At 45.5% G+C, this 23,340-nt stretch overlaps 1 protein-coding gene across 1 annotated transcript in view; it reads right to left on the bottom strand.

The window, feature by feature from the left end:
* Positions 1–236: 236 nt before the first annotated feature.
* The window catches only part of PLEKHA8 (pleckstrin homology domain containing A8), a 46,981-nt gene continuing 23,877 nt past the window's right edge, over positions 237–23,340 (bottom strand). Inside the window, exons 5-14 of the mRNA XM_074195576.1 lie at positions 22,677–22,835; positions 21,446–21,486; positions 19,002–19,147; positions 18,075–18,252; positions 17,016–17,101; positions 15,496–15,554; positions 13,106–13,236; positions 12,035–12,105; positions 9,540–9,601; positions 237–5,579 (exon numbers count right to left, since the gene is read on the bottom strand). Of these exons, the coding sequence (XP_074051677.1) occupies positions 5,382–5,579; positions 9,540–9,601; positions 12,035–12,105; positions 13,106–13,236; positions 15,496–15,554; positions 17,016–17,101; positions 18,075–18,252; positions 19,002–19,147; positions 21,446–21,486; positions 22,677–22,835 (1,131 nt within the window). The 3' untranslated portion in view covers positions 237–5,381. The remainder of the gene's footprint in view (positions 5,580–9,539; positions 9,602–12,034; positions 12,106–13,105; positions 13,237–15,495; positions 15,555–17,015; positions 17,102–18,074; positions 18,253–19,001; positions 19,148–21,445; positions 21,487–22,676; positions 22,836–23,340) is intronic.

Raw genomic sequence — 23,340 nt, 5'->3', positions numbered from 1 at the left:
TTGCCACCCACACCAATAATTTTAGGAGTCACAGAACAGAGGTATTAGAAGGGGTGTTGGAGCTCATCCAGATTTGTCTTCCCATTTTACAGATGGAGATGCTGAGTCCCAGAGCAGATGTGACCTAAGTTAGCGAGTGAATTTTCTTTGAACTCTCAGAGGGAAATGCCCTAGAGAGATTGGATAATTGAACAGAAACACTAAAGGCAAATACTTTAAAAATAAGTTTATTGTAACTAAACAATATAAAATCTGACAGATGTTTTAAAACATTCTTGCAAAAAAAGTAAACCCCATCCCACCCCATCTTGTCTCAACCGATATACAGGATGAATTTTTTCAGAGCCATGGCAACGGTAACAACAAAAAAATCAGCTTTTATTTGGTCAAATTCCAAATACCACAAAACTTTATGTTTTAGGCAAAGTTCAGTCAGAGAGACTGATGAAGAGAAATTTAAAAAACACCCTACTCTGTTACATCTTTTAAGTTTATTCTCTTTTCTGTCTTTTCAACATTCTGAAAGGCAGAACTGCCTTTCTCCTCAAATGGAGACTGCTTTGCTACAAAGTTCAACTATGAAACCACCGAAGCTGAAGAGAGAAATACAAGACATGAAACTGAACATTTCTTTAAAAAAGGAATGCAGGGAAATATCACACTGTACATTTTAGCCTTTGGCATATATTCGACCAAATCCCTCCCCCCTCCCCTTTATATACAACTATCCACCCATTCACTTGCTTACATTTACTTTAAGCAACCTATTTTTCTCCCGACAGACACTGATTGTCCGTGGCCAATTTCAAAATGAGGTAGATGGGCGGTCTGATGACATCCTACTGAAATCCCCTGTGGGCGACAGGAAACATGCCTCAAACCGGCCTGGAAATTGGCACATCAGCTTTTGAGGAGCCAATGAAATCTATACGACCCCACCTTCTGCCTCACCATCCCCTGGGAGACAGGAGTCACACATGGATACACAGAGGTCTGTGTGGAGATAGTGTTGCGTGGTAGAATTTGTTGTCATTAAGAAAAGTGAAACATATACTGAACAAAGTTTGTTAAAGCATGAAATGTGCTTAGAAGAGGGAGGAAAGAGCCTTTGACTAGATCTCCAGCCTTTCTCTATACCTCTGATTTCTTTCCCCTCTCAGAAAGGATGGCATCGAATAGAAAGGTGCCTGCCTCTGTTTTAGAAGCTTGCCTTTTCCATTTCAAGGGGCACCTGGCTTCTTTTCTAACTAAGGGCTAGATGAGAAAAGGAATGGAGGAAGGAATCAATGCATGCTTCAAAATGTAGCAGATTGGTCTATAAAAATGCTCATCCAAACATGCGCTGGGAGTGCTTTACTAGGTCAATGAGGAACGTTACCATTAAAACATGCAAATGGACAGAATATGCAGGCACAGTGGGCTGAATATCTGAGAGGATGGAAATCAGCACCCTGGAAGAAGAGAATGCTTACGGACTAGCAAAGGACTCCAGTAATCTGGAATAAACCTTAAAATGCCATTAAATGACTGGGTATGGGGAAATACACATTTACACAAACAATAGGTTAAAAACCCTGAGTAAGCAATTAGCAGATTACAGAGGGACAGTCCAGAGACTGAGCTTAGTTTTCAACAGTGGCTCAGCATAGACATAAGACAAGGATGAGCTGGTGGCAAGCTGAGGGCACATCGCCATCTATCTATGGCAGCGTGAACTTGTTTTTTAAGCCCTAGTTAACTCTTATTTCTATATCATTGCTTTTCTTGGAAATATTTTATTTGATGAATTCAGAAAAATTATTCTTAGAACAAGTCTATAAGCTTTAGCCAGACTGCCAAAGGGTTCTATCACACACAAAAATTGAGAATCCAAGGTCTCTGGGGTCACAGTTAATGTCAATGAACTATGACCAATTCTAAATGTCTAAAAAAAAAATCTAAATTTTAAATAGCAGTCAAAGCAATGACTCTTAGTCTCCTTATTTGTAAAACGAGGGAGTTGAACAAGATAACCTCTAAAGTTTCCTTTGAGTTCATACTTGGGTTTAATTAGTTTTTAAAATAAAGATTAACATTGGGGAGAAAAAGTGAGTTTAAAAACTTATGAGTAATATTTGAAGCAGTGTTTCTGATAGCTTTCAGAAAGATGTTGGAATCTACTTAACTGATTTGTGTGATGCTGCTGTAATTTAGCTCTGTTGCTTGGGAGAGCCCATGCCCTTATGCCCTTCCAAGCTGTTGTCTTCCTCTCCATGAGCCCCCAGTGGCAAGAGTCACTATAAGGGATAAGGAATTCCCAGGAGCCAAAGGACCCCAAAATGCTTCAGGCAAATTCCTTAACTGTTTATGATGCCATGAAAACCTGTTCTCCTTTTAAAGAGATATCTCCCTGCCATTTGGTATTGATCTAATCTTCCCATTACCAGAAAGCTCTGACCAAAGCTATTTTCACTTCCATTAACATGGTTAAACCTCAACAAGGGAACATGGTCTTTAACCATTTGTTCTAAATAATCATTTTCCCCCTTCACCACTGAAGATTCTGTATTGAATGCTGGTGGTCGGAAACATTCTCTTGGGTTATGCATACCATTTAATGGAAGTAAAGGCTAACCTTTCCAGGAGCTCCCACTTAATTGGAATGTGATCACAGTTACAGGATTCTGTTATATGCATACCCTTTAAAGTTACAGCTGTTAACCAGGGAAGGCCTCAAATGGTTCCTTTGCCTTTTGGAAATTCCTTGGGAGAGCTGGCAGGTCATATGAGAAAATGAATTTTAATTTTCTCATCACCCCCTGAATCTTACTGCAAGTGGTATTAGCCAGGGAATCTAACTTATTTACCAGAGGTAGCTCTAAATGACTTCTGGCTATTTCCAATAATAAACTCTGTTCTTTAAGGACTACGAAGGACAAAAGAATTGGATGCAGGTGCTAAAGACTTTGAATCATTCTTAAAACATTTTCAGGAACAATATTGCTGATGAAATGCAGATATTGCTGCCAAAAATGAGAACTCGGGAGAGTCAGGTCCTATGATTGTCAAGATGGTGGAATGATGGTCTTAACTGATACTCTTAAACTGACACTCTCAAATTAAGACTATAGAAGCCAAGTGCAAGAAGATGATTACACTGATTTGAAAACATGAATCACATGACTTAATGAGACCTATTAGTCACATAAACTGGGAGAAACTGAGCTTTGGTCAGAGGTCCCAAGGAGAGATAGAATCAGCATCATTGGTTCTTCTCTTCTGGTAATGACTTCTCTTATGCTCTCTTTCAAAGACAGTATAAACAATTACAGAAAGTTGATTACTTTCTACTTCAACTAAAACTAAGAATTTAATAACAAAGCTTCACAGATTAGGAACCAGAAACTCTGAGGAGTGATGGGCTTGGGGTTACACAATTGAGTAGACCCCAGGTCCCTGCACTCCCACCATACCAGGCTGCCTCTGGGGGTGGGAGGTGGATATATTTTCTGCATTTTATGGAGAATGGAAATGAAACCCAGCAAGGGAATACATTGACTGCACTGAAACTCCTGACCAACTCAAGGTCTTTGTTGCTCACATAAAACCCCTTCCACTTGGACAGAAAACAGAATTGGGCTAAAAGGCAGCAGGCACCAAGGATCCATATAGCCCAACCCTGGAAGAGCCAACCCTGAGCCTGAGCTGCAGGCTCTGCCCCCCACCCCATGTACCAGCCTGGGGGGGGGGGATGGACAGTTTCATTTGGGAATGAGAATGGGCTGAAGTTGAGATGCTTGTAGAAAATTTCCTTGTCTCCATCTTTCCCTATTGCACAAAACCAGTTTCCAAAGCCAGAAAAGGAGAAGCCAAGATCTGAGATTTCCCTCAAAGAGGGAAATAGCACAAATGAGAAGCCCAAATTCTTGCCTTGGGCCCTTGCTCCCCTGCAAGTTTTTTGGACGTTTGCTTCCCTTCAGGAAAGATGTGCAGGGCAGGCTGCTCTTAGGTCTACAGCCGGTGAAGCAGATTGCTCCACCAGAAAACAAGGAGCTTTAGTGTTTGGTGTTGCTGTTACTCCTAAAAAGCCTGCAGGTGCTTTTAAGCCTCTTAGTGTTTAGATTGGGAAGTCCTTGTTTGCACCCAGGACAGGATCCAAGTTCCTTTAAACTAAAGACATGCTTGTTTGTTTAGAAAACTCCATCCACCCACCACTAGGGCAATGATATCCTTTTTCAGGAAGTTTTGGGTGAAAATGAGGGTGCTGTGTGGGTCTCAGGAGGCTGATGTTTCCCTGGGAGGGCCGTCCTGGTAGCTGCAAGGTCACTGTCCTCAAGCTGCCTTTGTGATGTTCATCTACGTGCAAACCAGATGGGAAATGCATCAATTGGGGAGCATGTTTGCCTACTCACCTCTTCCCAATGAGAGAATGCCCAAGAAACCTCGTCCTGTTGAAGATCCATGACCTTGCTTTAAAGCTAAGCACGAGGCAGAAATCAGAGGCAGAGGCAGACATTTGTTCTTCTGGGCTGATGACTTAATTTTGAAGAGGGACTTCTCCTGGTGCTCTTGGAAGGAGTCAGGCTGCCTAATGAAAGGAGCTTCTAGACCAACTTAACCATGGGGTTGCAAGCATACTTTCCAGTTCTTAAGGAAGCTTTCCTTCTAGTTAGCACCCTGGTCAGGAGTCTGGCTAGCCAGAGGTCGGCTGTTCTTCTGCCAAACCGTACTCCAAGCATCACCCCCATTGGCTTCCATTTCTTCCCCTATAAATGGCCATGGCACCCACACTACTCCAGGAGAAAATGCTGGGGAAGCCCTCAGTCTTGAAAGAGCGTGAAATAAAGGTAAGCTTATTCCCATTTCTTCCTGACCTCTCCTTGGGCAGTATCAAGCCAGTTTGGTGATCTTAAGAGGCAGGAGAAGGGAAAATAAAAGAAATGAACAAAAGGGGAATGGCGCCTCTGGTAGCGTCCGTTTCCAATCATCTCAAAAGCATTGTCAGCCGAACCGTCTGGGAGAAGTGCAAACCTTTATAGAAGCTCATCCTCGGCAACAAATTCACACCCAGTTTGGCCTCTGAGAGGACGGCTAGGGCTGCCCTCGCTGGACTCATGTGGGTCAGTCAGAGTCTACATCTGGGTCCCTTGGACAATCTGGTGCCCAATGGGCCCTCAACCCTGGCACATAGCACCTTGGTCCTGACACACACAGACGCATGGGCAAAGAAAGGTGGGGGGGGGTGCTGCCTGTCCCCCAACTGTCCTGGGGAAGGCAGCAGGGAACAAGGGGAGAGGAAGGAGGAATGAGCCTTGGCTGACCAATGGAAATGAGCCTTGGCAAGCCAAGATCAGATCCAGTTTCAGTCCCTGAAGTTGTGAGGAGGCACTGGTCCATGATGGTCAGACCACTTCATCAGACTCCAGACCATGGGCCTCGTACAGGCCATCCAGGATGTCCAGCTGCTTCTCCATGGCTGGAAGGTAAAGGTTCAGGTCCCTCTGCATCCCAAGGTTGAATGCCTCTTTGTGATGGTCCCCTTCCCTAATGGTCAGTGCCGCCACGAAATCTTCATAGGATGGAGCTGCCCTTAGTGCTAGCTGGAAGACAAAGGAACGTGAGCATGTGTTCCCCTAGACAGACACACGCACTCACACCCATCCTTACACCCAAACACATACACACAGAGACATTTACACTCATGCACACACACTTAGACACACACACACTCACTCAGGCAGAGACAATAGTCATACAGAGACCTAGACACCTCCACACTCATACACACATACTCAGATATGTCATAAGCATGACCACACACAGACATACTTATACAGACACACATACAGAGACACTCTTGTAGAAAGAATGCAGAAATACAGACACACAGACACACTCATAAGCATGTACAGGAGCACTTACATACACACCCACACCCACAGAGACACATGCATATGTGTACACATATGCTCACATATGGACACATAGATATACTTGTGGAGAGAACACAAACTCCTAGACACACACATAGATGCGAGCATGAAGACATACACACTCACAGACATACTTACAGACACACATACAGAGATACTCTTGCAGAAAGAATGCAGAAACACATAGGCATACGGACATACTCATAAGTATATACAGGCATACTTATAGACACACATACCCACAGAGACACATGCATATATGTACACTTATGTTCACATATGGACATAGATACATTTGCAGAGAGAACACAGAAACTCCTAGACACACGCACACAGACATACAAGCATGCAGACACACATACACACACACAGGCATGTACACACAGACAAACTTACAGACACACATACAGAGATACTCTTGCAGAAAGAAAGCAAAAATGCACAGACACACATAAACACTCATAAGCATGTACAGACATACTGACACATGCACATACCCAGAGACACATGCATATTCGTACACAGATGTTCACTTATGTGAGGATCTCTCTTACAGAGAAATATACCCATATAAGCATGTAGACATGCTTGCATATACATGCACATACATACATGTGGGTTCATATATAGACACATTGATACACTCTGGCAGAGAGAACAGAGAAACTCCTAGACACACACACACACACACACACACACACACACACACACACACACACTCTCCGCTGGACAATTTTCTCATCTCTCTCTTCTTTTCCCTGATGCATAAAACCCCTTAAAACCTCATTCCAAACTTCGGAAGGGAAAATCTTGGATCTGAGAATTCACCTGGGAAAGAAAACAAGGCTAAGAACCACCAGTTCTCTCCCCCCAGGCCCCTTCCCCTCTTTTCTCCAGAGCTCCACTAGGGCTTTCAGCCTTTTTGGGTGTCAGGGATCTTCCCTTGCCACTGTCCCACAAGGAGTGTAGTGAAGCCCAAGGGTCTTCTTCTCAGAATCATGTTCTTAAATACATAAAATACATCTCTACACAAGGATATCAATTATATCAAAAGAGTTATCCAAGGGGTGGCTAGGTGGCATAGTGGATAACAGCACCGACCTTGGAGTCAGGAGTACCTGGGTTCAAATCCTGTCTCAGACACTTAATAACTACCTAGCTGTGTGGCCTTGGGCAAGCCACTTAACCCCATTTGCCTTGCAAAAACTAAAAAAAAAAAAAAGTTATCCAGAGTTGGAGAAAACCCCCCCAATCTAATGGATCCCAGGTGAAGATCCCTAGATTTTGTTCATTTCTGTCTCAAAAGCCTGGTCACATTGGCTGCTGGGGGTTCCTTCTACATCTCCATTTATGCAATTCTGTGCTTACTCCTCATGATAGGGCTGGGAGGGCCACTTCCTCACAGGGATGGTCATTAGAAGGATCTCATCAGCTACAGTTGATGGATCACAGACCAGACATTTCATGGTCTAATCTTCTCCTTTTTACACGAGGAAGCATAGGCCCAGGGCAGTGAAGAGACATGTCTAAGGTCATCAGACTGGTAAGGTGGAGGCTGGTACTCAGACCCCATTTATCTGCTGCCAAACACCAAACTCTGACAATTTTATAGCCACAAGTATCATAGACTGACCCTCCCTCCCCCTCCCAGGGATCCAGGACACATAAGACCCCAGGTCTAGCCCATTCACAGAACAGCAGTTTGAAGTCAGAGGTGAGCGGGTGCATCCAACTTCAAACAGATCACATCCAAGACAGGATTTGAACATAGGTCTAGATCTTGAAACCAGAGGTTACTGGAAAGAGACTATGGAGAGCTGACCAGCTGGCGGTCAGCAGAGGGAGCTATGAGCCTGGCAGTGGCAGCTCTTCCCAAGGCAGAAAAGTCACCAACTTATTTTGGTAAAGGGGTTTTCCAATATCACTGAAGCTCCGTTTTTAGGGGTGGTACCCTAGGGGACCCTTGGTTTAGAGTGTGGGGCCTGGCGAAAGGAAGTCCTGAGTTCAGTTACAGCCACAGACACAAATCACTTCACTTAGTCTGCCTCAGTTTCTTCTGCAAATTGGGGCATCTTCATTTTAGGGAAGGACCAAATAATTATAATAATTATAACAATAATAATTATAACGAACAGTACAGTTGTGGCCCTTAATAAGTGCTCATTTCCTTCTTTACTAAATATAGTGGTTGAATATCTCACCGGACACTGGCAAATATTTACTTTGGCATTATGGAGACATGAGGCAAATGGTGAAAAAGAAAATCAAATGTATGTGCGTACCTGTCTAGATTCCATTCCATTCCACAAACATTTATTGAGGGCCTACTATGTGACACATGAGGCACAGAAGGCAATAGAAAAGGGCCTTCTCTCAGAGGTTGTCTGGTCTGTGGGGGAAAGATGATGCCTCAAAGGCTACACAGTGACTATACAGAGATTATACAGACAGGGCCTCTACACTGTGGAAGGGGAAAAGGGGGGGTGGCTTCCAGGTGAGAGTGGCCAGCACAGCAACCACAGTTTAGGCCTGGGCCCAGAGAGGCCAGAGAAAGGGCTCAATCGTCCAGCCCCTTTGGCCCAGAGATGAGGAGGGAGTGTGGTTTAGGCCTGGGAGGGAAATGATTGTTAATATGGGCATAGCTTGGTGTTTGATGTATAGGAAGCACTCGATAAATGCTATTTCATTCATTCATTCACTCACACTCATTCACTCATTCATTCACACACATTCATTCATTCAGTCACATCCACTCATTCATTCACTGATTCATGCATACTTCTGGCCTCACCACAATGCCATCTCCTTCACTTAAGTCCTGCTACTGTATGTCAGCAGGATGACCTGAAGGTGACCATAGGTTTTTTTTTTTTTTGCAAGGCAATGGAGTTAAGTGATTTGCCCAAGGCCACACAGCTAGGTAATTATTAAGTGTCTGAGGTGGATTTGAACTCAGGTCCTCCTGACTCCAGGGCTGGTGCTCTATCCACTGCACTGGGTGACCATAGGTTCTTGAGGGGTTTGGTGCAGCATATAAATATTGGGCAAGTCCAACTGAGCTAGAAAGACCTGGTGACATTGTGCTAGATGTGGAGTCAGGAAGAACTGGGTTTGAATCTTGCCTCAGATATCTATTGGTTGGGTGACCCCTCCCCTCCCCTCAAGTCTCATTTCCTTCATCTGGAAAACGGGGACAAGAATAACATTGTCCTTATGAGGATACTAACTTGTGTTAAGTTCTACAGGCCTTAAAATGCTCTCTAAATGTGGGTGACCTCAGGCCTGGAGAGGAACCCCACATGGCTGTTACTAGAAGGCCAGGCCAGTCAGGTTCTGGGAGGTTCATCCCTCACCTGGCTCTGGGGTAAGAAACTAGTACAGAGGGAAGATGGGTCAAAGGATTTCAACCCCCAGCTCTGACACTTGTATAACCGCAGACCCTCTGTTTCCCTTCACTGGACCTCAGTTTCCCCATCTATAAAATGAGGGAGTTGGGTCTGACAGTCTCTGCCAGTTCTTGAGCCCCATCACCAGCCAGCTCTGGCTCCTATAGGCCTTGACAGATTTTGGTCAGCAGGCCTGGTGTGTTCAGGGGTGCCCATAGTAGATGCTGAAAGGATCACTCACCGCAAAGACACCTCGAACTACCCATCCATGGTGCTGCCGCAATGTCTTGCCATAAGCGTTGTCTTTAAAAAAGAAATACAAACTCGGTGACAAACTCTTCCCCCAGGACTGATGATTTTACATGGGTGTGCATGTGTGTACAGAAACAAAACCAGTTAAGGGACCCTTTTCCCTCTGAATGAAGGAGGAATGCTGGAGGGTGGGGTGGGGCCCTCATGGAGTGGACAAGGCTCTGGTTAAACAAAACCACAGAGAATTAGAGGAAAAAAATAAAGAAAGAAGATGAAGTGGGGAAGGGGAGGTCTCAAGTTGGGGGGGGTCTTAAGAAAAAATCCAAATTCAATGAAATATGTACAACCCTGGTGCTCTGCAAACCATGGTGGGAAATGGATAACAATAAAGTCCATCATTGATTATCTCTGCTACTTATTTCTTAAGGAAAAACTGCTCAAAAACACCCGGACTCTGCTCAAGTGGGCCTTCCAAGGCCTGAGCTGAGACGAGCCTTCCTGCTCTCTGCTGAAAGGTGGCGGACTACTGCTTTGGAACACGATGTATGCTGTCAGCCACAGCCAAGGTGTTCCCTTTTTCTGAATAACTCAACTTCTCTTTTTTTAAAACAAGGATGAGTGCTTTTGGAGGTCAAGTTATTAGGAGGTAGAACATTCACTCCTCCCTTTTTTGTTTCCCCCTCAGTAATAGCACATTGGGGGGCATTTGAGGTCATGACATGGTGAGGGAGGAAGGGAAGGGAAGAGGTTTGCTGAGGACTTTACAAAGAGGATTGGAGAAGAGTGGAAATGTTTAAACTATGGAAAGGCAGGCACCGACTATGGAAATGTGATGAGAGGCGGGAAGGGGAGTCAAGCCTGGGCCACCCACGTGAGGCCCGTGGAGCCTGATGATCCACGGGCAGATGGCTCTGTTCCTCACCACCTTTTTCAATCCAGAAAGCTTTTTCTGTCTGGGTTATTGGAAATCATTTAAGTGCATTCAAGTGTTTGCTGCCAGATAGAACATCCATCAATCAGTCAATCAATCAACTGGTACTTCTTTAGCGACTGACTCTGTTTCCCTCCTGTCCTCAAGGATAGTAAAATGGGGAAGACTATGCAAACGACAGATATCTTCTGGAACCAGGATTATTTCTGGCCTCTAAGATGCACTAATAAAACAACACTTCTTGAGTTGGGGGTTCAAAACATTCTGCCAACTGTATTTCCACAGAATGATGATTTAGCAGCATCCTTCTGAGAAGGGCCCCTGGGCTTCACTGGATGTTGCCAGAGAGTCACGACCCCCCCCCACCCACCCAAATGCCAATAATGGAGAGAAAGTTCCCTTTTGATTCTTTGAGGCATTGCCACTGTCTAATACACTCAGAGAATGTGAAGGCTGGAAGATCCAGGAGACCAGTCTTTCACCTCATTTTCCTTGTCATGCCAACAAGGTTCCGAGAGGGGGGACCTACTCAAGGGTCAGGTGGCGAGATTGTGGCAGAGGCCCTACTACTGGCACAGGGAGAGACCTCGCCACTAAGATTCCCATTCATTTGGAGGAAAAAAAAAATAAAGACTTGTTTCCCAAAGAGGAAGGCACTAAGGGCTAAAAGAAATTGGGTTTGTGTCTCTCCCTTTGACCTTGGTAGTTCACCACAGATAGCACTGGGCATCTCTACCCATCAGGGATTATGGGGGAATATTCTTTCCCCTGGCCATCCTCCTTCCCATTTCCATGGCCACAAAGAGACTGCCATCTATGCAAACATTATCTTCATCAACTCTTTTAACCTGCCTTAAAAAGAAAAAAAAAAGGGGGCAGCTAGGTGGCGCAGTGGATAGAGCACTGGTCTTGGAGTCAGGAGTACCTGGGTTCAAATCCAACCTCAGACACTTAATAATTACCTAGCTGTGTGGCCTTGGGCAAGCCACTTAACCCCACTGCCCTGAAAAATCTAAAAAAAAAAGAAAGAAACAAAAAGAAAAGAAAAGAAAAGCCAAGCCAAGCCAAGTCAATGTCCTGCTTTGGAGAGGTCCTCAGAGTTAAAATAAAATGTTTGTCACCTTCCTAGTTGTACAGTGATACTGCAGGTGTAAGGAACATTTTTGGAGTCCTTAAACAATGACTACCTAATGAGGATGAAAAAGAGGCAATGCAGGGCAGCCAGTAGAAAAGTTAATGGATAGGGGTAGACCATTTTAGATTAAACTAAATTAAACTAAAAATATGAATGCTCTTGCCTGCTGTGAATTCACTTGAACTGAGGAAGGATGAAGGACATGGTCCCCCAAATTGGAAGGAAAAGGAAAACTTCCAGATTATTCACACTCATTGTGTATCAATGTGTATCAAATTGTGTATCAAATGATTCTTGTCTTGAGTCAGTAAAATAAGTGATATATTAGGTCTGGAAACACAGACTCCCTTCCACCAACATTCAATATTTATGATTAATAATAATGATAAAAAATAAAAACAATGCAGTGCCAACTTACTCAGGGCGGTCTGGATATCCTTTTCTCCATTCTTCACTTCCGTCAAAAATCCCTTCAAAAACTTCAGTCCTCTGTGATGGGGAAAGAAAACACCAGCATGGAGCACTTCTACCTTAGTTGGTCTTGGGATAGTAATTCTAGAAAGGGCCTTGGAGAGTCTCTGATTCTCAATAGTTCCAGGAAAAGATTCAAATTTAGGCTTGCTGGGAAGGACACATTTCCAAGAAAGAGTGATCCTAAGAGGAACAGGTAAATCCTCAGTTGTGGGGTGTCCTGGATAGCCTCAGAGTTCACTTTCAACTCTGGAATTCTGGGGTTAACCCAATCCCTTCGTTTTACAGAGAATAAATATGAGGCCCAAAGAGTCCCACGGTCAGCCTTGAAGGTGTGACTCTCTATCTACTTTAAGTCATTGGCATCTTGGGTCTGAAGAGCTTTTCGAAGTCCTGGGCATCAGGATTTCACAGCTTAGAAATAAATGGGACTGAATTCAAAGTCAACCCTCAACATGCGTTTAGGAGCACCAGGCCTGGAGTCAGGAAGACTCATCTTCCTGAGTATAATGATGTTGGTCCTTCATTTTGGAAGATCATGAGGGTGGTGATGCCAACACAAGCACATAAATTAGATATGAGGGGGGGTAGGGGGTGTGCTAAATCACCAGTCTGTTTCTCCTCTAGAACCACCTGGGTCCAGTGGCCAGATAGGGATCAGGACAACTGGAGATGCCCCTAGGTGTGAGGCAGTCATAGTTAGGTTAGGTCACACAGCTAATATCAAGTGTCTGAGAATGGATTTGAACTCTTGTCCTCCTGACTCTAAGGCCAGTGCTCTGTCCACTGCACTACCTAGCTGCCCCAATGCCTACTGATGAACGGATTGATTCCCTAGCTTTCCACTGTCCTGGATCCATCATCTAGTTGATAAATGGAAATGAAGTCCTTTCTCAAGGTATAAACAACCACCAGAGCTGACTGCCCTTTCTGAATAGGATCCTAGGGGAAGTAAAAACCTTGGCAGAGCAACTCAAGGGCAGAGCCTGGACAGGGCTCTCCCAAGGCCTCTCCTTACCTCTTTAGCCACAAGAGGGCCTCCGTGGCCGAGTTTCTGACCTGAGCCACGTCTGCACTCACTTCATGCAATACAATCTTTTGAAGGGTGGTAAAGTCTTCTTTGTTGGTGATGTATTTCTGATTAACTTTCTGCAGGAAAAGAGAGGGAGGCACATCAGGGGTGGAACCCAAGCCAGATGTGAAGCAGAAGAATTAGGAAAGAGGTTGCCAAGAAATGAAAGTCAGGGGAAGCAGTGGAGGCATGTCCAGGGAGCTGGGTTTAAATCTTGCCCTCCTGCTTTCCATCCATCTGGCCTCAAGAATCACTATCTGGGGGTGGGGGTGGGGGTGGGTCTCTGCTTCCTCACCTGTAAAATGAAGCAGGGATGGGCGACCCGAGAAGATAATTGATTCTGAAAGATATTCTGGAGTCAGAATATTTGGGTCCAAATCCTACCTTTGATGCAACCTGTCTACATGACCTTGGGAAGTCTCCCCTTCCCTGGTTTCATTTTCCTGATCCTTAAAATAAGGGGTTTGGAATCGAGGACATCCCTGTTCATTCTGACATCCCTGTTCACTCCAAGATGTGAGGATGACCAGGCTAAAGTTTAAAGCAGATTTAAAATGACCTAAAATGTGTGACCTCAGGCAAGTCACTCAGCCTTTGAGGCAAAGAAGGGGGCTTGACTCAAGTCCCTTCCAGCCCAAGGTCTATGGCTTCCTTCTGCTAGCAAGGCTTTCGAGGCTTTCTTCACCAAAATCTCTCACAGCAGCCTGAGAGATGGGAAGGGGTGGCAGACTCAGCAGGGACTTGACTTCTGAGAAGCAGGGCCCAAGCTACCATTTCCTGTTCCCCCTGGGGCTCCCCAGCAAGGCTGCTCCAATTTGCATTTATTAAGCATCTTTCCCTGGCACCGGGTGTCGGGGGGAGGTGTGGAAAGGGGAAGGGTGGCCAAAGAATCCGATGCCCTGGCCATCAGGACCTTTGCTCCTCTGGAGCATCAGAAGTGGAGTCATCTGATCATTATAGAGGTGAGGAGGCTGAAGCCCAGGGAGGGCCAGAACTCATTCAAGGTCTCACAGCTGGTTAGCGAAAGATGCCATCAGAGGGCCAGGTTTCTGAGGGATGAGGCCCTCATTCACTGTGGAGATGCTAGCTGGGCAGCATCAGGGCAGTCTTGGAGTAGAATCTCATGGATTCATTTCTGGAGGTGAAAAGGGAAACACCCCAGGCAGTATCTATTCAATGCAATGTCATCAACATATATTAACCGCCTTCTGCGACCCCAGACGTGTGGATCCCAAAATAAGGAGGAAAGGCAGTCCTGCCTATGGGGCAACCTTGGACTCAATACATTTCCTGGCAGGTGTCAACTTGGGCAGGATGCTTCTCGGCTCAGACTCAGTTTCCTCTTCTGTCAAATGTGTGTCAGTTTGGATGAAAGAATACAAATCTGGATCAATTAAACACCTGTCAATGGCTCAGACATTGTATTGAGGACATAAAGACTCCAAAAAACTCAAAACCAAAAATTCTTGCTCTCAAGGGGCTTATATTTTATTAGAAGATAAACTTATGTGTATGTTAGTAAATACAAATTAATTTTTTTTACCATCACTTTCTTTGCAAGGTTTTCTCCCTCCTGCTGAGTGAATATGGGCTCTACATGAGTAATTATGCTAAACATAGAGTCCTATTAATTTTGTTGTGAAAGAAATGCAAAGTCATTTTAAAAGTGAGTAATCATTCTTAAGGGAGGAGGACAGGCTTCAGAGAACTGAAACGGAAGCTACAGATTAGAGAAGGCGGCAGGAAGGGAGGAGGGAGGGTGCTTCAGGCATCAGGGCCAGCTTGGGCAAAGGTATGGGGCTTGAGATGACATGCTGCGATGGAGAAGATGTGATAAACAGGTGAGAAGGCCATACGAGGGAGCAGCAGTCACCCTGCCCTGCCTCCACCTGAAGCTCAAATGAAGGCTAAGCTGCTGAACACTTCCCCCCGTAAATAGAGAACATGGCCCTAGTTTCCTTAGGTACCAGAGCAGACTTCAGAATTTATTTAATTTCTTTTTATCATGCACAAACTGCCCCACCTTCTGTCCCACTTTTTTTTTTTTTAGGTTTTTGCAAGGCAAACGGGGTTAAGTGGCTTGCCCAAGGCCACACAGCTAGGTAATTAGTAAGTGTCTGAGACCGGATTTGAACCCAGGTCCTCCTGACTCCAGGGCCGGCGCTTTATCCACTATGCCACCTAGCTGCCCCCCACTACACCACCTAGCCGCTCCCCTCTGTCCCACTTCTTAAAGATGAGGGAGCTGAGCCCAGAGAGGCCAAGTGATTTGTTCAGGCACACAGCTAGACTTGATCACAATCAGGGTTCCCTGAACGAGGGACAAGAAAGCTCACCTTGATATTTCCAACGAGGTCCATTTTAACAGGAGCAAAGACGGTCGGGCCAAGTTTATCTAGCAGGAGAAATGGGAAATACATTATTATTCTTCCTTTTGAATTAGTCAGGGGTATTTTGAAGCCACCTCTACTCAGCAAACTGCTGTGGTGTCCTGCCCTCATGGACTGATGTTTCTCTATAAGAACTAACATGTACCCAAAGATGTCCCCCGATTCCAGAGGAGGCAGGAGGGTGATGGGGAATGAGCCTTGCCCAGGGTCACATCCTCTGGTTCTAACTTCACAGCCAATAATGGGCCTTCCTGGAGTCTTTTACCTACCCCTGCATTAGCTCCCAGATAGACCCCCTTCTCTCCTCCTATATCACCTCCCATCTGGCCTACTGCAACTGCTGGTGGGGAGGGGGTCCAACTGCCTCAGTCTCTCCCCATGCCATTCATCTTCTATTCAGTCACCAAAGGGATTTTCCTAAAACCCAGGCTGGACCTTGTCACCTCCCTACTCAATAAACCTCAATGACTCCCTATCACCTTCTAACCTGACCCCCTCCTCCCTTTCCTGTCTTCTTCTTCTTCCCTTTCCGACATGTTCTCTTTGGTCCAGTCACATGGCCTCCTGTTCTATGACCAAGATCCTCCATCTCTGGATTCTGGCCCCATGTCTGGAACATTCTTCCTACTCTGCCCTGACTGCTGATCTCCCACCCTCTAAAGGAAGGCTTCCCTAACACTGCTCCTGGGTGGATTATCTCCTATTTATCATGTACTTTGAATAGGTTTCTTTGCATGTCGTCTTTCTTTTAGACTCTAAGTTCCTAAAAGGCAAGATCTAGCTTTTGCCTCCTGTTTATCCTCCAGGGCCTGGCCCACAGTAGGAGTTTATTAATAAAGGGTTGGGTCTTTTCCTCCTCTCCTCAGAAGAACATCTGAGCTGCAGCAGTGAAATAGTTTTACCAAGGAAAGCGCTTATATTCCAATGCCTACTTATCTACCTTCCAAGGGGTCTGTGGACCCTGCCCTTTGAGGCACTTATGGGAAAAGGGAGATGAGAAGCCATCAAGCTGTGACCTCCAAAGGTGGACAGCACACTCCTACCAATAAATCTGAGATTCACCAAAGTTCCATCAAATCAACAAACTTTAATCTTGATTTCAGTTGTGTTTCTGTTTCAAGCTCAAAAATTAAACAAAAGAAACCAAAACAAAGTCCAAACCACCTCCAATCTCTGGTCTCCGCCTCCACATTAGCCCTGGAGCAGTTTCCCACCAGCAGGCCATCTCTCTAGCTTCCCATCAGACTATAGGCCTCAGCCTAGAAGTTAATATTTTATTTCTTCATGGAGGAGCTATTTTTCAGCAGCATAGTTGATGACAAAGAAAGGGCCTAATGACTTGGGTCTGAGAGGTCATGAGGGGAAGGGGAGAAGTCATTTCTTGCCACTAGAGGGTCCCACCACAGGGGCAGAGGCCTCGGGGACTTGCAGGGCCAAGCAACAAAAGGCAGATTTGCCTGTCTTACCTAAAACCGGCACTATGGCATAGCAGGATTCCAGAAAGGCTTCAGTGGGGATGCCGCTGTCTTCTAGGAGTTCAATGTCACTAAAGCTGAGTGTGTGGATGACAAAGAGAGGAGGAAAAAATCTTTCTTTTTATCTCCCTATTCTTTTTTTCCAGCAATAAGAATTAATAATGACAATAATAGCAAACTAGGCACTGTGCTTAGCGCTTTACACATATCTCATTTGATTCTTATAACAATCCTGGGGAGGTAAGGTTTATTATTGTTCCCATTTTATAGTTGAGGAAACTGAGGCAAACAGAGGTGAAGTGACTTGCCCAGGGTCACATAACTAGTAGGTGTCTGAAGCTAGATTTGCACCAAGGTCTTCCTGACTCCAGGCCCTTTGCACCACCTAGCTTACCCAGTAAAAGGTTAATATCTGCCCACTGAGGGCAGGGATTCCTTCACTTTTGCCTTAGTATGCCCAGCCTCTGGCATTGATTCATCAATTGGGCATAATACCAGCTGAGCTTCACATCCCTTGGATTTAGCCCAGACATTTATCATCCTCATTTCACAGATGAAGAAACAGTCTCAGAGAGGGAGGGAAGCAATTGGCCCCAAGTCACACAACAAGTCCAAGAGAGGATTCGAACATGGATTTTCTTGTCTCCAGTCTTGCTCTGAGGGAGTTTACTCTGCTCCATTATGGAGGTATGATTAAAGGCTGCATTTGTGGTCAAATGTCCATACCAGCAGTAGGAACAATCTTTTCTAGAAGGTCATGGTCACACTTATTTTGCTTAATGGAGGCAATCCTGACTTCTGTCCTGTCCTTCCCTTCCTTAAGATTAAGGATTTGCCTATGGCCAAAGAACACAGCAGAAGCCTAAGTTCTCTTCTGAGGACATCAAAAGTTTCCATTCTCAAAATCCAAGTCTGGTTTATCTTTACTGTTCCGGCCAGATTCTCCTGTGGTCATGAACCAAAAATCCATGGACCCAGGCCACTGTTCACGTGAGAAGTGGCAAGACCTGGGGCTCCCACTAATATGATTTACATGGCATGGGATGGTACCTGGTATTCATGGCGCTGAAGAAAGTCTGGACCTCCTCCTCCTCTTCTTCCAGTTGGGCTCTGGGAGCCTCACTCTCAGGACTGACTCTGGCAGGAGGCTCCTGTGGGGGCTCCATGTTGCTCCTTGGAGGTGTTTCTTTATTTCTCTCTCTATCTTCCCTGTTGTCATCACCTTGAACTTCAAAGGAGAAGAACATAGGTATCAGTCATGACTGCTCCTTCCCTCAGAAGAGAAATAAGAAGATGCCCTTCGTCTTTTTAAAGGGGGGAGTGAGGGGAGTGCACAGATAGATATGGATCAAAGAATCAATCATTTTCCTGAACTTTTTCTTCTTCCATTTCAAAAAGAAGAGGATGAGGAAACCAAAGTAATGTGAACTAAATTCATCAAGTAAAATCTATTATTTAAAAAACAACAAATAAACAAACCAGTGCTCCTCTCCTCTCATTGCTTGCTTTGTAATGAAGTTGGGAGATACAGGCCAAGTTCACTTTTTTATTCTTTGCTCTTTGGGAAGGTGAAGAAGAAAACCATTTTAAAAAATCCCAATGGACTTTATAAAGCCCCTACTATGTACAGTAGGAGCCCTCCAAAGCAGATGACTTTGAACCCTGCCCTATGGATTATATGGGTTACCCAGAAGTCTCCCCAATAACTGGGGTGGTATTTAAGAGCAAGCCATAGGGCCATACAACTGGAACTGGAAGGACCCCAGAAGTCTGCTCCCATGACCACTTTTTAGAGTTAAGGAAAGTCAGGCCTGGCTTTGCCCAAGTCTTCTCTTAAGACAAAGGAAAACAAATTGACTTGGATCTATCTCATCTGGTGTGCACAGAATCCTACTTCCATCGACCTCCACCTCTTCAGGGAAGGGGGGAGGTCCATTTCATGTCTTCTCCAAGGCTATGATCAATCTTCAATTTTACCTGCTATGTTTTCTTTAGTTGACAGGTTGCTCTCCTTCTCTGTGGGTTTCACATATAAGGGGCTCTCATTTTTAATTAGAATTTCTTCAGAATCGTTTATCTCTGTGTTTAAAGATCCATTTTCACAGCTATTCAGTTCTATCTGCCTAAAAAAACCCCAAAACCAAACAACAATGTATTACTTGGTCATGAAGACAATGATAACACAGTTATGTAGCCCCCACATTTCAGTAAGGTTTCCAAAAAGCTTTCCCCACCCCAAGCTTGATATATCCTTGTAAACAATGGAAGTGAGGGCCGGAGATTAAGTGAGTTGTGTGTGCTGGGGAGCTGCAAGATAGAGGGTCACTGGGAAGATCTTGAGGGTCTCAGGTCACAGACTTCAACCCAGACCCCCAAGCGGCCCGAGGTACTTTATTCTCTCCCTTCTTCTCACTTGGGGAGATGAGATAACTGAGAGTCAGGGAACACAGCACCATGGTCAAGACTGCTCATGAAGGAGAGAGGAGTCTACTCTGCCAGCTGACAGGGTGAAGGGGGCTGGCCCTGTTCTAAGCTCACTGATGTACTACACCCCCAGAAAGATGACAACATCCTGGCCCTCTGTGTGGTTGGGGCTCCCTCCCTTACAGTGGAATCCTAGAGGGCAGGACCTGCTTTGGCCTTTGTCTCCACCACTGGAGTCAATTCAGTCCCATTTTTATTAAGCTCCACCTATTGTGTACTACAGGAACTGTGGTAAGGAAGAAGGACACAAAGGAGCTCTCAGGGTTATAATGGGGGAGACGATAGGGTAAACTGAGGAAAGGCATGGGCATTTAGGAGGGAGGAGTCAGGAAAGGTTTCTTGAGGCATCTCGGGCTGGTTAAAGACTAGATTCTCCCTGTGCCAGAGGCTTCTGGGGGACCCTAATGAAAACCAGGCCTTGCTCTTGGGGACTTGATATTTCCCTGGACTGTTCATAAAATCCAACTCTCTGAGGACCACAGGAACCCCCCCCCCGACTTCTCAGCCCAGTCCCTTGGGAGTCAGTTGGAGACAGAAAGGCCTAAGAGGCTAGGAGAGGTCCACTGCTACCCCTCCCTGGAGGAGGGCCCATCTGCACTTCCTGAGAGACATGAATTAGGGGAGAGGGCTGTGTTCCCGCAGGGGAGTCATTCACAGCTTTTCCAGACCAGCTTCCTCCTCCCACAGGAAAAGAGACATTAATTAGCAAGGTTTGTTTCCTAACACATTGAATGGTTCTCTTACCTCTACTGTTAGGTCTCACCTCCCCCAAAATCTGTTCTTAGGGGGAACCCCTGGGAAACAAGTCCTCCAGTTCAGTCTGGAGCCTTCTACCAGCATGACCTCAAGTAAGGCAATGAACTACCCTGGGCCTCAGTTTCCTTAAATAAATGGCGAGCTGCCTCTGAAGTCCCCTACATGAATATGCCACATACCATAATACCAGACAGCTATTAAAAATATAGACAACATGAACATATGGAAATGTTTGTGAGAAAAACAGGGATAAAGGCTGGGCTTAAAACTGCTTCGAGAGAGGAAACCCCCAGTAGAATACTTCTTTATCAGGGGAGTCAGCACCTTCCTTTCAACTGACAGCACCTTATTTTTTTGGCTGTTTTTTGAAGTTTGTTTTATTTCTAATTATTTATTATTTTCCCCCAATTACCAAAAAACTCCACTATTTTAAACATTTTTTTAGGTTTTTTTTTACAAGGCAAATGGAGTTAAGTGACTTGCCCAAGGCCACACAGCTAGGTAATTATTATTAAGTGTCTGAGGCCGGATTTAAACCCAGGTACTCCTGACTCCAAGGCCAGTGCTCTATTCACTGCACCACCTAGCTACCCCTAACATTTGTTTTTAAAAATTTTAAGTTTCAAATTCTCTCCCTCTCTTTCCTCCCTCCTGATCCTGGTTCTGCACTGAACTACACTTGGGAGGATAAGTGACTTTACCAGGGTCACACAGCCAGTACTGGCCAGAAGCAGGATTGTACTCAAATTCTCAGGGTCCAAGCCTAAAATTCTATCTACTACATTGCACTGTCACCCCAACTATCTACAAAAGCACCAACAACTGGAAGAGAACCTGGCATGCTGTGGACATCCCTACCTTATTAAATTCATAAACATAAGCAGAACATCTTTTTATGACCGACATAGGCAGGAATTAATTGCTAACTTTTCCAAGGGAGAAGTTCTAAGCTAGATATATAGCCCCACAGGACCAAAGGGAAATAAAGGCACTGGAAAACACAAGTGGGTGGGAGTTCCCCTCCAATAAAGGAGAGAGGACCATGATGTGCCAGCTGGAAGGGGGAAGGGGGCACCGACCTGGTTCTACACTGGCTCATGTCTCATATATCCCAGAAAGATGAAAATCGTCCCCAGCTTATATTATGTTCAACACACAAAGAATGAAAAAGAGAACTGTACCTTTCCAGAGTGTTGTGAATTGGTATGATGGGAAGCTTCGTCTTTAAAAGAAGAAAACAAATGTTCACACAAACAACTTCTAACACAGCAGCCCTAACATTCTGGACAGCATGGAAGGTCAGGCGTCTGGACCCTGACTCTCTCAGGGGGTCTGCCCTAAAGCAGGAGCCACAGGATCCACCAACCCCCACTGTTAGTTTTCTACACAGGGTCTCTGAGCAACTAAGGTCAGGTTTCTCAACATGAGATTAGCCATTGACTTGTTTCTTTGTTTTTTTTTTTTTAATATTCTGAAAACTGTGGCTCAATAGAATTGGTTGCTTTTGTCATCCTAGGTATTTTATTTTAAGCATTAATAAAAGGATTCTGAGGAGGAGCCTGCAGCCTTCACCAAAGAGCTGTTCAAGGGATCTGGAGGGCATCTGAACCATTGTATCCAAATACTCTTCAAATCTCTGGTCTCCCTGAATCCTTCTGGTCTTGGCCTCTAATGTGGGCGGCCCCTCCCAAAGAGATCCATCCCTTTCTGAGCTCTTGTGATGAGAACATCTGTCCTGAGCTAGAAGAGGACACGACAGAATGAGGCAGAATGGGATGTGGGTTCCCCCAATCAGAGGGACTCTTAAGGGAGGTCTTGGGAGGCAGTTCCTCACTCTAAGACTTTGGGCAGAAGCTGGATGGCTGCCTGTCAAGGCATTTTGGGGGGCGGGGATTCCTGGTCTGGTGGACATGGGACCAGCTCAGAGACTGATCCCTAAAATTGCCCATTTCCTAAAGAGAAAACCTCAGAGTCAGCCAAGCCACAAGCCAGTACTGAGCTGTCCTACAGGCAAGGGACATAAAGAAAGACAAAAAACACCATCCCTGCCCTCCAGGAGCTCCCAGTCCAATGGGGAGACAGCATTTAAATAATTACACATCCAATATTCTACACATTATAAATGGAGCAAAGGGACTAGCATTAGACTGGAAAGACCCATTGCAGAAGCCTGAAGGGAGCTGAGATGGGGACAGAGGGCATTGTAGGCACAGGGTATGGCCGATACAAAGGCAGAGAAGTGGGAGATGGAGAGCTGGGGGGGGGGGGAATACTGGAATACTGGGCTGTGTCATGGAGGGAGGGAGAGGACTGAAAAGGAAAGTCTGGTCAGCCTGTGCCTACAAAGTATGCTGGGCACCTAACCTTTCCTTACCCTTTGTCCCCAGTACTGGAAGACCCCTCTGGCCTCACCTTTGTGGGCTTGAGCACAGCCAGCTGGGGGGAGCCTGGGGGGGTCCGGTACAGCAGCTCCGAGGTGAAGGCCGCATTGGCAATCTGCATGCATTCCTCCAGCGTCTTCAGAAAGGTGTTGCACGTAGACTTCAGCAGAGTGCCCACATCGATGCCCTCCTACGAAAGAACCAGAGGGGAGATGACTGGTGAGATGAAGAAAGGTGTAAGTTTGGTGCTGATCCCAAGATGGGACAGACAGGTCGAGTCCACTATGTTGCTGAGTGATGCCATGAGGTTTGAGCATGGAAAATAAAAATGTCTCAGTCAGGGCTGTCTGTGAGTCAGTCACACACGACTCAGTTAAGTTGTGATCTCTCACACACCCACAAATCCACCATTCCTTCTATGGATACAAAGGAAGGCTGACAGTGGCCCCTGCTCTCTGGAGTTCCCACTATAACAAGTCTGAGGTGGGGGAAACTGGAGACAATTTATGGAGAGAAGACATGAGGGTGGACTGAGGAGGACATAAAGCCTCCTTCCCAGGGTTGCCCAAGACACTCCCTGACCCCAACTTCCAGACCCCCCAATGCTCCTCCTCTGTTCATGTTTTCCTGATGCCTTAGAAACCATTTGAGTCACATTATCTTTTTCCAAAAGGGTTTTTGCCCTTTGGCACAGC

This window comes from Macrotis lagotis, chromosome 7 (assembly GCF_037893015.1).
Source record: "Macrotis lagotis isolate mMagLag1 chromosome 7, bilby.v1.9.chrom.fasta, whole genome shotgun sequence".
Classification (NCBI taxonomy): Eukaryota; Metazoa; Chordata; class Mammalia; order Peramelemorphia; family Peramelidae; genus Macrotis; species Macrotis lagotis.
Note: the sequence above shows the minus strand (reverse complement) of the source record. Positions and strands in the feature narration are given on the sequence as shown.